General features: G+C 36.7%; 1 protein-coding gene across 1 annotated transcript; it reads left to right on the forward strand.

Annotated features, from left to right (window-relative positions):
* The first annotated feature begins 5,924 nt into the window (after nucleotides 1-5,924).
* On the forward strand, nucleotides 5,925-12,427 carry tmem234 (transmembrane protein 234). The gene is made up of 5 exons (XM_007247503.4): nucleotides 5,925-5,964; nucleotides 6,895-7,046; nucleotides 7,222-7,288; nucleotides 8,711-8,803; nucleotides 11,728-12,427. The coding sequence occupies exons 1-5, from the start codon at nucleotides 5,952-5,954 to the stop codon at nucleotides 11,847-11,849; spliced, it is 447 nt and encodes a 148-aa protein (XP_007247565.3). The 5' UTR covers nucleotides 5,925-5,951; the 3' UTR covers nucleotides 11,850-12,427.
* The last annotated feature ends 739 nt before the right edge of the window (nucleotides 12,428-13,166 follow it).

Consider the following 13,166-nt stretch of genomic DNA (forward strand, 5'->3'; position numbering starts at 1 on the left):
ACTTCATTAGAATTGGGTACAGGTACTGGATTGGCCTGCCTGCTGTCTTGACCTGACCTATCCCCAACAGAGAATGTGTGGAAACTTGGAAATAAAAAAACTGCAACAAAAACTCATACTGGTGCTGATGCTGATGTTCACTACTTCAGACATGTTTGATAGGAGGATAGAAAAAAAATCCTGAAACACTAGCACTTGGCATCTGTCACACTTTTTTACAGTTTACTCCTTTCCTGGTCTGTTGGTTCCTTGTTTTCCTCACCACATGCTCTTTAGCTCATGGCTCTGTTTTATTTGTGCCTTGTCATTGGTGTTCCCAATCAACAAATTTGTAGCCCAGCCCTCTTGTTATCTACCCCTGGTGTTTCTTGTCTGTCTCTGTGTATATACTCAGTTGTTTCAGTGTTCTTTGGCCTAGTCTTGTGCATGTTTCATGTCAGTGAAATTGTAATTTTGGCTTGGTTTGTTTATGTTCAGTTTTCTACTTGTTTTTTTAATCTATTTTTTTCTTTTCTGTTTCCCTAGTTCGTCCTGTTTTAAAATGTATTTAAAAGTAGGGCTTTTTAGAGATCGAATCAATGAACGAAATGATTCTGGAAAAAGATTAAATTTTGTGAGATGTTCAAAATATCACCCTACACAGTGACATCTGGAGGGCAATCTACGGTGGCCGAGAAAGCCCAACGCAGTGCAAATTGAAAAGCGCTGCAAAAGCACAAAACACATCCATCAAAATTACAACACAGGCGCAGCAAATAGAAAAACACGCTGCAACTAGAAAAACGCGCTGCAAATAGAAAAACGCGCTGCAAATAGAACCACAACACAACGGAAGTGAGTCACAACACAACGGAATTTTCCCGGGGGACCTTAAAAGATACTGTACCAGCTAAGCTGCGTCTTCAGTAACGTCTCGGACTTCACTATGTGTACAAAGGACAATAAGTGGCAAACAAGGCGTTTTGTGAAGCAGAACTTTTAATAATATGCACACAACCGTGGTAATCACAGGTAATAAACATTACTTACTTTTCAGAAGCTTGTTTGCCACTTATTGTCCTTTGTATACAGCTGGTACAGCATCTTTTAAGGTCCCCCGGGAAAATTCCGTTGTGTTGTGACTCACTTCCGTTGTGTTGTGGTTCTAGTTGCAGCGCGTTTTTCTATTTGCTGCGCCTGTGTTGTAATTTTGATGGATGTGTTTTGTGCTTTTGCAGCGCTTTTCAATTTGCACTGCGCTGGGCTTTCTCGGCCACCGTAGCAATCTACTTGTCTAAATGATCCCAAAACAGAAGATCTAGTTGTTGTTTTTTTCTGAGGTCCTTTCATTTCAGAAATACTAATGGTTTGACAAATTATGAGCAAAAATAAAGCAATGCAACATGTGTGCTTTCATGCAATGTTGCCATGTGTAATGTTGACACACTTAACACAATTCTGAGATAAGAGTTCAGAAATTCTTATCTAGAAACATTTAGGGACAACATATTCTGATCCTAGATCAGCTGTGTGAAACTTTTTGAAACTGTGATTAAAGGAAACCTGTTTTGGGTCAGTTATTTGCCTTTTTTATTTTGATACAGACTTTGAAGCAGTGTATTGAATCATAGTGATTTAAAATAATGTTGAGTTTGACATTGAGGACATTTGAGGTTGGTGTGGTGCAGTGGATAACACTACCACCTGCCAGTGAGCTACAATGTCGGAGACTGGGGTTCAGTTCCAGGTCTTGGTAACTATGCTGTGCTACACTAATAGGAGTCATTGGGCAAGACTCCTAACACTACATTGTAATAGGAACTACTTCTGTAATAGGAATAACCTTGTAAGTCGCTTTGGATAAGAGCATCAGCTAAATGCCACAAATGTAAATGTAAATCACTAGCATTTATCACTGCTTCCAAGCCCTCGCATTGTGACTATTTCTTTGCCAATAGATATTTTAAGTTTCATGAGAAAGAATGGGAATATAGCAAAGTGGTAAATGGGTTAATTATTATTATTATTATTATTATTATTATTATTATTTTTATTTGTTTTTTTCTGATTTGGGGTTGTGCACAGCTATAACCTATGAGTTCCTTCTGATCTCTACAAGCCTGGGATGGACAGAAGGCTACACATTTAAAAAAAAGGGAGGAAACAGGTCATAAACTTGCAGGTCATAAACTTGTACAAAGATATAATTGTCTGGAGCTGGGAACTGTTTCCCGGCAGAATACATTATTCAAACCACCAAACAGCACCCTCCCTCTTTTTGTTACTCATTAACCAGCTCTGACCAAGGCTCTTTTTTAAATCTGTGTAATTTAAAACACATTGGTGGTGAAAACTTTGTGAACCCTGTAGGACAGACATTCTATATTTCTGCAAAAAAGTTTAATCTAGACTTTTCTGTGAGTGGCAAACGCACTGTATGTGAACCTGTAAGATTAGCAGAAAAATTTAAATGGAAAGGTGAAATTAGAGTAAGGTGTTTCGATGGGATTATAATCATTGTGTGAGTGGGCGGAGCCTGTTTCATTTAAATAGAGAGATCTATCAAAAGCCCTATCTGGATGGTATTAATTTTTCAGGGGGACGTCTATGAAAAATATTTCACACTTCTACTCAGCACTCTAAGAAATATAAGTACAGATTTGTACTTAAAAGAGTACAAAGCTTGTCGCTGGGGCTGTACCTTATATTAAGGTTCAAAAAAGTACCTTTCAGTGAAAGTACTTTTTTGTACCCATGGTTTTTGTGCCAGTATAGATTATAAAGATTATAAACATTGTCATCAACTAAAAATGGCTCAAAAACTTGATGATACAAAATTGTCTGGCTTTCAAATAAAAAATGTGCAATTTAAATATATACTGTTCATTAGTACAGTGATGCAGAATACTGAATGTACCTTTTGGCTGGTTAAATGGTACAAATCTGTACTTATTGCTGTTAGAAATGACTTTGTACTTCAGAGGGAACAAATCTGACCCTGTAAAGACCAATATTGTACCTTTGAGGGTACAATTATAAAGAATGTACCTTCGAGTACAAAAAAGTACTCATATCGTACCTCTGTTTTTTAGAGTGAGTGATAAAACTCTTGCATTTGAACTGCAATTGAAAAAACAGGAGGACCAGTAAGTTTTTAGGCTTTCTTGGTAACATCACGTTCAGTAGCTCCTCCATTTCCGCTTGCTGTTGTGTTTACGTGAATTTTCGTGGAAACGTGTGTAATTTATAAGTGTAATTACGGTGCGTGGCAGTGGACAAATAACTATTTTATTAAATGCGAGGAGACGAAACTCAGAGATGTGCTTCCAGACGGGACTAAAATTACCAGAGGACCTCTTTCTAATTGGCTAATGTTAATATGCATGAGTCCACCATCAGGAGAACACTGAACAGCAGTGGTGTGCGTCACAGGGCAGCACAGAGAAAGGCACTGCCCTCAAAAAAGAACATACAAGTGTCATAAAGAGCTGCATTTACAGCACTGTAAATAAAACAAGGCTGGTCTTCCATTACGACCATTCTTTAGTAAGATGTTCCATGGTTTCATTCCACAAAACAAAACCTTGTGTGGAGAAGTGTGAGCATGACAACCACTGGTTGTTGTTTTTGTAATGCACCACCCAAGATTCTGTTTTTATTCCCACTAAAGTCAGATATCAGAAAAAAAAGGATGGTAGGAATCATGTATGGTTCAAATTTGATTGCCCCTAAGGCTATATAATTTTTTTTAGTTAGTAAATTAAAAATGTTATGATTTTGGGACATGAGTATGAGAATGCTAATTCTGTATTCATTTTCTTCAAATAAATAAAAACACATTGCACTGGGTTTGCACATGTTTCCTAAATGTGTGTAAAGTGTTTATTAAGTTCTTATGCTGCGTTCATGTGGTGCTGTTTTTATTGGAATTGGAATTGGAAGTTTCTCTGAAGTTGGTCGCTCTGGTCAGGTACTGTGGTCACGCCAACTGCCCTTGAAAAATTGTCTATTTGGTTCTATATAGACCAGATTTCAGACTCCTATAAAATAAGAAAACAAATCAAAGACTTATTAACTGACACCGTTGGCATCTGTAAAAAAACTTGTTATAGTACTCATTATGCAGGTTTCAAGTAAAAGTACTGTAAGAATTTGAATTATTTGGATGGCAAACGTAGGAAAATTAGCCATTTGTTTTTATATATACCAGATTTTGGAAAAAAGATGAAAATAATAAAAGATGAAAATCAAATGGTTACCATATCACAACACAAAATTTGCAAAGATCTCATTCTCATGCATTTAAGATATGTTTCAAGTGATACTATTGTTGCTTCACAGAAATGTGAAGTTATTTGCACCCCAGGGTCCTGGCGATAATTAATAAAGCATTAAATGCCTCATCACTTTTACAGTATAATACAGTAATACAGTCTACAGTTAATTAATTAATCATCACTTTTAAATCTTCCCAGCTGGCATTTCAACGTTGAATAAACGTTGAATCAACGTTGATCAATGTAAATGTTATGGTTAAATCAACGCTGAATCAACTGTTTCAACGTCATACATTCAAACCATAGCTCACAAAAAATAAGAAAATCCTATGGTTAACAGAGTGTTAACAATAAACTTACATCACTGTTGTAAAGCTGAGTATAAAGAAAGTTACCCACCACTACTAATCTGATTACTTAACATCTGATCTAAAAAACACTATAACTGTAAAACTAATAGAACATGAACATGGTGTTAAATTAAAAAACAGTTACTACAAATAGAAATAAAACACTTTTTCATTTCTCCATCCAACTGTTTTTAGAAATGATATGATGATGAAATGTAAAATGCTGATTTACAAGATTCAACGTTAAAATTTCAACGTTAGCACAACCATTGAACATTAAATGTTGATTTAACGTTAAAATTTCAATGTTAGTACAACCATTGAACAATAATTTTTGATTCAACGTTGTTTCAAGAATGAAACAACAACAGACATTACTTTAGTCATATTTCAAACACATTTCAACGTTAAAGGTCAGTTGTGTGCCAGCTGGGGTTGTCTTTTGTCCATAACCACTGTGACTGGAGCTCAGCCAATCAGAGTGTAGCTGTCAGTTTAATTTTTTTCCATATTCTAATTCTATTCTATATTCTATTCTATTTTATCTAATTACACTCATAAGAACAGTTTTATGAACTATAGAAAGAAGAATGTTGACAGAAATACCTAAATAAAACCTAAAATGCTTCTAAATATGAAAAAATGGGTTGCAAAAAAAGCTCAAAACCTAAGTGCTAATCAGCAGGACCCAGATCCACCAGCTAATGTAATAAATGTAAGCTTGTTAAAAGCTAAGTATTTATCAAGTTCAGCTTTACACATTACTAATGGGTTGCAACACACATTTAATTATATATTTACACTTCCCCTTGAGCAGGAAACTAATTTATGGCTGATTCAGAACATTTGAGGGGGAATCATTTAGAAGGAATCATTTTTGCTGTTGAGTGTTGAGAGAAACAATTTTTTTTTTTTATTGTTGAATTATTGAATTTTACTTTAAATGTGATAAGAAAATATTACTCATTGAGCACCAATAAAATATAAGTATACTGTTTTATTGAATTATACATTAAAATTGATGCAACATTATTATTTTATCTATCATCGCCAGACTACACTAAACTAATTAATTAATGCATACTTTTTTCAAATGTTTAAGTTACTGTATTATTGAATAATAGTTTTAAATATCGATAAAGAATTGGCAAAACACTGGGGTGCCCTTAATTATTGATAGTAACTTCCAGAACTAATTAATTCATTAATGAATCTGCTTTAATATTTCGGTTATTATCAGGCTGTATACTGTAAAAGTGAAAATAATTGGATAAATCGTCTCCAGGACACTGGGGTGCAGTCTCGAGCTCATCCTGCGGCTAATGCGGCTCGTGAAGGAGATAACATGGCAACAGTGGGTGAGTTTCCTGATAAAGACAGAAATAAAGCCTGTTTTTATCCTATTCATATTTATATTACACTGATATTAATGTAAGAGGAGGTTAAACACTTTTACACAGTAGAGGGAAAAAAAACTTTAAACCAAAACGTCAGACAGAGAGAGCAGCTCAGATACTTTATTTACACTCTGAAACAGCACCTGCCTGTCTGTCTCTCTGTCTGTCTGTCTGCCTGCCTCACTGTCTGCCTGTCTCTCTGTCTGTCTGCCTGTCTCTCTCTCTGCCTGCCTCTCTGTCTGTCTGCATGCCTCTCTGTCTGTCTCCCTGTTTGTCTGTCTTTCTGTCTGCCTCTCTGTCTGTCTGCCTGTGTCCCTGTCTGCTGCTCTGTCTGTCTTTCTGCCTCTCTGTCTGTCTCCCTGTTTGTCTGTCTGTCTGCCTGCCTCTCTGTCTGTCTCTCTGTCTGTCTGCCTGCCTCTCTGTTTGTCTCTCTCTCTGTCTGCCAGAATTGTAAGACCTAAATGTTAATGACTAATAATCTAGTGCCCCAAAAGTATCAAAGTAGAAATGTCTATGGTACCAGTCAAAAGTTTGGACACTCTTCTCATTAAATATATTTTATTTGTATGTTTTTTTTTATTGTAAATTTAATAGGTCAGGTGATTATAGATACCAAACCTTTTTTTTTTTTTACAACATAATTCCATTTGTGTCTCTTCATTGTTTTTATATCTTTAATATTAATCTACAATGTAAAAAAAAAAATACAGAAACACATGAAATTGGAAGGTGTGTCCAGACATTTGACTGGTTCTAAACCATGGTACTGGTACTACCTAAACCTTTCCTTCAGTATATCCATTAAATTTTAAGTGTATTTTATAATCGCAAAGGTACACGAATTGCACAGTATTATGTAAACGAAAACAATCATTGTCTTCCTCTCTTCAGTGCAGATGCTGTGTCTCCTTCTGGTTGCTGCGTTGTGGGGGGGCACCAACCCCCTGCTGAAGAGAGCAACAGTGGGTATAGAGCATGTGAAGGAAGGGAGCAGGATCTCTCAGTTCTTGGCTGAAGTCAAGTTCCTCTTTCTCAATCTCAAGGTAAATGCAGATTTCAAAACACTACATCACTGGATACACTATAGAATTTAAAATGTAAAAAAAATGATTTTTAAGGCTAAAAATTGAGTCTCCGTCCAGGCAGCGTATGTGCTTAAGTTGACAGCATTTTAACTATTTAAATACTTAAAGTATAAAAAACTTCTTCTCTTTGCAGTATCTTCTACCATTTCTCCTGAACCAGAGCGGATCTGTTGTGTTCTACATCACACTGGCCACAGCAGGTCAGTTTGCATGTGCATTTGCTTAATTTAATGTTTGACACATGAACGGGAAGTGTGTTGGTGTTTAATGATTAATTCGTATAGAGGAACTGCTGTATCCAATCTCCATAGAATTAATCAACTAGTGTGGGAAGCTTTGCATCTGCCACACATGTTGCTGCAATCAATTAAAATCTTCACTGCAGTGGGTTTTTTTTTCTGTGGTTTTTTTTTTTTCTAGTTGAATGCCTTTTTGTTGTGGATGTTACAGAGTGAATTAACATTATGTATGTTGTGTTTATATTGCTTTCAATGATTAGTCCACTAAATAGGATCTATTTGCTAAAGATTACTGTTTAATCCAGCACCGATAAATCTATAAATGCCAGATCTGTCAGGGTGAGCTCCTCAATATTAACCCTTAGAACCCTACGGACAGATTTTCTGTCCAAAATCACACATTGTGTTCTCAGCTTAATTACTCAGGAATCCCTTCACACATAAACATAATCCATATATGGTTAGAAAGGGCTGAACTTACTCTTTTTAAAAATAGCAATAATATCCCAGTGTAGTAAAGCATCTGCAAGAAACCAATTTAGAAATATGGGAGACCTAAAAAAGTGAGCTCTCCTTTCCCAACCAATATTATTTACCTTTAGTGCTTCAAACCTTATTTATATGATGCTTCAAACCAAATAATATCAGTAAATAAAGACTCAAAAGTGTCCACAGAAAAAGTGTAAAACTACCTGCTTTACTCAAACTAAAGCTAGGTATGGTGTGCGCACTACTTTATATAGTTTTTATTTTACTTGCTAAGTAGTTATTTTGCCCATAAATATTTGTATTTATTTAATGTCCTGATCAAAATATTGAAAGGCATAGGCTGCTCTGAGTGTCAGGTTTTTAATCTACATGTATCCTAGAGGTGTGATTATTGATTATCAAGAAAAATAACTCCGCCTGACGCTCTCCATGTATTTTGTCAAAGTAATAATAAGCCATGTGATGAACTATTATCAAAATTCTTATACTTTTAACTCATAAAAACTCTAGTCTAACCATTTTTGAAAAGATATCTTAGGTGTGAATATATTTAACATTCAAAAATAAGTAAAAAAAAAAAAAAAAAAAAAAAAAAACATTTGTAAAATTTTGTCCAAAACATGATTAGTTCCAGGAAAATAGAACAATTCTGCTTCCTTTTACATTTTAAATGATTATATTTTTAAACAGCTGTATGTATTCTGGGGTAAAAGAGATCAGGGCATGTGTCTGTCTGATATAATTACTGTGTTATAAGACCTGAAAGAGGAACTGACAAACACGGAGAAAAAAAAACACATAAAAACAGCCTAGAGTTCAAAGGGTTGAGTTGTTTGGCAGTGCTGTTGACTGGTGGGTGTTATATGAGTGTGTATGTGTGTGTGTGTGTTGTAGATCTGTCTCTGGCAGTGCCAACTGTGAACTCCCTCAGCTTCCTGTTCACCATGCTCACTGGAAAACTGCTTGGAGAAGACTTTGGAGGGAAAAGTAGGTGTTAAAGTTTTTTTTTTTTTACCACTACTGAAAATCAGTTTTGAGGTCATCATTATACAGTGACATGCCAAATATCATGGGATATAGAGCTAATACCGTGACTTTTCGACGTTTGCTATGTCCTGCGACAAGTAAGGGACACTGCGCTGACTTGTGGGATATGTGTGTGGGGGTCTCCTGCATTGAACGTTGATGTGACTTCTGAAAAAAAAAACAGTTTTAGCCAGATGTCGCCATTTACAGTCATCATCATTGTGCTGTCCACTGTGGGTGGTAATGCCATCTATGGCATATTCCATGTACATACATGACACTGTGGAATGAGGAATGTGAAATATCCTCATAACTTCAAAAAATTACTGTATTCATCCATCTAGCACAAACTTTCAGGCCTCATTTCAACTCATTCGATAATTCATGTTGCCTTGCCATGAGCAAGCTGGACAGTGTTCAGTCTCACTCACAAGATAACACCTCATAACTTAGTACCAGTACTGGTCAAAAGTTTGGACACACATTAAATCTTGTTGTTGTTTTTTTTATTATTATTATTATTATTATTATTATTATTATTATTATTATTATTATTATTTAAATGAATTGTATTTATCTATGAAGAAAACATATGGAATTATTTATGAAACAAGAAGTGTTAAGCAAACCAGAACATCTCTGCTGGATTTTCTCAGTCAGATGTATGAGGTAGAGTGACCTGGAATTCATGCTTTCAGTTAACAGCTGTGCTGAACTCATCAATAGTTAATTACTTGATTTTCTTGTCTTTTAATGTCTTTGAGAGATTTAGTTGTAAAGTAAAGATAAAAAGATAAAAAAAATCTCAAGAACTTTGAACGTAACCAGTGCAGTCATAAAGACCATCAAAAACCAGTATGATGAAACTTGCACTCATCAGGACCGCCCCAGGAACGGAAGAGCAAGAGTTTCCTCTGCTTTGCAGGATAAGTTCATCAGAGTTACCAGCCTCAGAAATGAAAAGTTAACAGCCCCTCAGATAAGAGTACTGAAATGCTTCACAGAGTATTATACTTTTAAGTTACTACATGACTCATTCCTTCATAGGCTGGATGACTTCAGTATTAATTAACAATGTAAGAAAAAAATGTAAACACTGAATGAGATATTTGACTGGTACTGTATACAGGTGTATGCGTTCCAACACCATCTTGTAAGGTAACACCTCAAGATTAATTTACACTCATTGACCAAAAAATAGCTGTTGGGATTGAATTAAACTGTGTAAGGGTGAAGGTATATTATATATTATATACAGTGGCATAAAAAAAAGTATTTGCCCCCTACAGATTTTTTTTTTCTTTTGCATTTTTGGTCATACTGATACTTTTCCAATTATCAAACAAACTTTAATATCAGACAAAGACAACCTGAGTTAATATGAAAAGCACTTTGTGGTTTGGATACAAGGATGCAAAAACAAAAGAAATCTGTAAGGGAGCAAATACTTGTTCACGCCACTGTAGATAATTGATTACAATATTAGAATGATATTGATATGAATAATTTATAGATTGCTAAACCTAGAATCCCAGCTGGTCCCATGAAGGCATGGTTGGCGTTAAATCTGGTGAGTGGGCAGGGATAGGAAGTGTTTTTTTAAATCTGGTGGGAACCTTCCTGATAACCCTTGCTGTGTGGGGGTGTTATGCTGAAACATGGCTGTTTTAAGTCCTACACAAGTGCTGGCTCTTCCTGTCGTCTGCGACGGCTTTATAATTGATCACACCAGCAGCTGGGGCAGTGTGTTACTCCAAAGCAAAGGCAGGGTTACAGCACTCACTGAGAGACCTCCATACTCAGAATGAACCATTGTTAGATCCAAAACTGAACTGGATTCACTGCTAAAGACAATACAGTTTTAGACTTTAGCAGCCCAGGTTTCTTAGGGAGGTTTTTTTTTTACACCTGTTTGGTTTGGTTTCACACAAGCATAAACCTAAACGTATCAAAATGCGCACCAATAAACCATGCAAGCACCCTGTGACCTCTGATTGGTCAGAGCTGTCAAGAAAGTAAATATAGCAAGAAAATTCTGTGTTCCAGCGTCTATATCTGTGCAGTGTAACGCTTTCAAACATAGTGTTTTCAATAGGACATGCAGATGTACACATATTAAACAGAGTCGCGCATCTGCGAGTACTGACTGCAGCACACACGCCTCCCGTGTAAACAGCATGGAGCAGCAGCAGAGACAGTGTTTGCTCACAGCTGTGGTAATTAGCGTTATCTGGCTACTATATCAGATTGAACTGTTCCTTATCAGCAGTTTAGCTCAATTAAATATAAGTATATTTGATAGCTGGGTCGGATTGAGACCGGATCACATTCTCACCACAAGTGAACTGCTCCAGAGTTTGTTTGGTTATTTTGATCCGCACCCGAGTGGGATCACTGTTTTCACACCTGCTCATTCGAACCGCACTAGAGGTACAATCCAACCAGAGTCCGTTTTAATCAGACCAAATAGTGCTGGTGTTAAAATGCCCTAAATCACAGCAATACTGCAAATCTACTGATGCACTCCCTCTCAAGGGCTAACTGGGCAAAATGTCTTTGAGTACATAAGTAAAGTCTCTCACCAGGAGGTACCCTACCCAAAAGTAGCATCTGAGAGCCTTTTTTATAGGATAGGGAAAGCAATTTACTGCCCTCTTTTGGCAGTGCCAGAAGTAATTTTGCAGAAATTTGGGGTGCATTTGTTAATGAGTGTACATACTGCCATCCCATGACTTTTGGCATGTTGTTGTATCTTCACTTTTTCACTATTTAAAACAATGATAAAAAAAAATAAATGACCAAAACTACCCATGGTTTTCTATAAACAGTGACTAATTTTTCAATATATTAATTAACACAATTCTTCTCTTTTCTCTGTGCCTCAGGAGCTGTGCTGGGGATGGTGTTGACGATGCTGGGGGTGACCCTGTGTGTGTTCAGTTCTGTCTCAGAGGCTGATAATGCAGAACTGATCAATACGACACACAGCAGAAACTCTGGGCACTAGACTGTCCTGCACTGACCCGGACACAGCTGTGGCAGTTAAGCAGAGCTGGGCGTTAATGCGTGAAAAATTTGTGGATGAATGCTACATGACTTGTGTTGTGTTCATCAGTGAGTCAGCATGTTACTGCTTAACATCACATTAATGGAATCTGATCTGAATCAGGTTCACTGAGTGGAGTTCAACTAAGGAAAGTTTAAAGCTGTTTGAGTTGAACAGAGACTGTAAAAAAAGATGGACGACGTGTCGCCGTTCCCATTCATTCAATGAAAATGAAGCCAAAATCTTCCGCCATGTTGGCAATCCTGCCACCTGATTCTGCGCAGTAGAGACCAGAGGAGGGAGAAAGCCAGTGGATAGCAGCCTACTCATTTACATAAACCCACCCCTTCCGTTTATTTACAGTAGGCTTAGATTTCCAGATTTCCACTAAGGCTGGGTGCAGCAACATTAGCATTAGCTGCTAGCTCCAGGCTGCTCCAATTTAGCCATGTAACCTCCCGCACTAAAATGACAGGTGTTTCAGTTTCACTGTCCAACCCCTGTATATGCATATATAATACATTGCATACATAAATTGATGTATGTGTATACTGACTGTTCACTTAGGAAAAACAACAATGGTGTTAAAAAATCTACACTATATACTCTATGCCAGGGGTGTCCAAACTTTTTTTGTTGGGGGCCAGAAGGAGAAATATATTTGAAGTAATGGGCCACAGACTCTGTAATAAAACAAATAATGAAATATACCACTTTAAATAATACATTTTCCTGATTATTTCATTTACACACCATTTTACTTGACTTACTATCTTTATCTTTGACAGTGTTGTGTAAACTAAGATTTTTCAAATTGATGTTTCATTTCATGATGTCTCTTAATATTAAACACCTCAATTAACTTTTAGACTCTTTGGCCCGTCTTTCTGCGCTACAACTAAGCACTCTCTCTGCTTTTAGACTCTTTGGTCAGTTTTTCTGCGCTACAACTTCACTCTCTCCGCTTTTAGACTCTTTGGCCCGTTTCTGACACCTAGCGTTCAAACTTTGAATCTCACATTATAAAAACCTGCTTTACAGCGGGCCAACTTTCATTCCATTTCTAAAATACCTCGCGGGCCGCTCCAAAACAGGAAACGGGCCGCAAATGACCTGCGGGCCGTAGTTTGGACAACCCTGCTCTATGCAACTTAGCTCTCAATGGTTGACAGTCTTTTAGTCTTGAGGTCAAAATGACATTTCCCACCACAGAGTCGTCTCCACACTACAGAGTACCGAGTCGTTAATTATAAACATAATTTATATTTACGATTTTCG

This window comes from Astyanax mexicanus, chromosome 7 (genome assembly GCF_023375975.1).
Source record: "Astyanax mexicanus isolate ESR-SI-001 chromosome 7, AstMex3_surface, whole genome shotgun sequence".
NCBI classification, from domain to species: domain Eukaryota; kingdom Metazoa; phylum Chordata; class Actinopteri; order Characiformes; family Acestrorhamphidae; genus Astyanax; species Astyanax mexicanus.

Bases quoted from the DNA above. Each gene is read 5' to 3' on its own strand.
- tmem234 (XM_007247503.4), top strand. The intron at 7,047-7,221 runs GTAAATGCAGAT...TTCTCTTTGCAG, and splicing joins TCCTCTTTCTCAATCTCAAG to TATCTTCTACCATTTCTCCT. The intron at 7,289-8,710 runs GTCAGTTTGCAT...TGTGTGTTGTAG, and splicing joins CATCACACTGGCCACAGCAG to ATCTGTCTCTGGCAGTGCCA.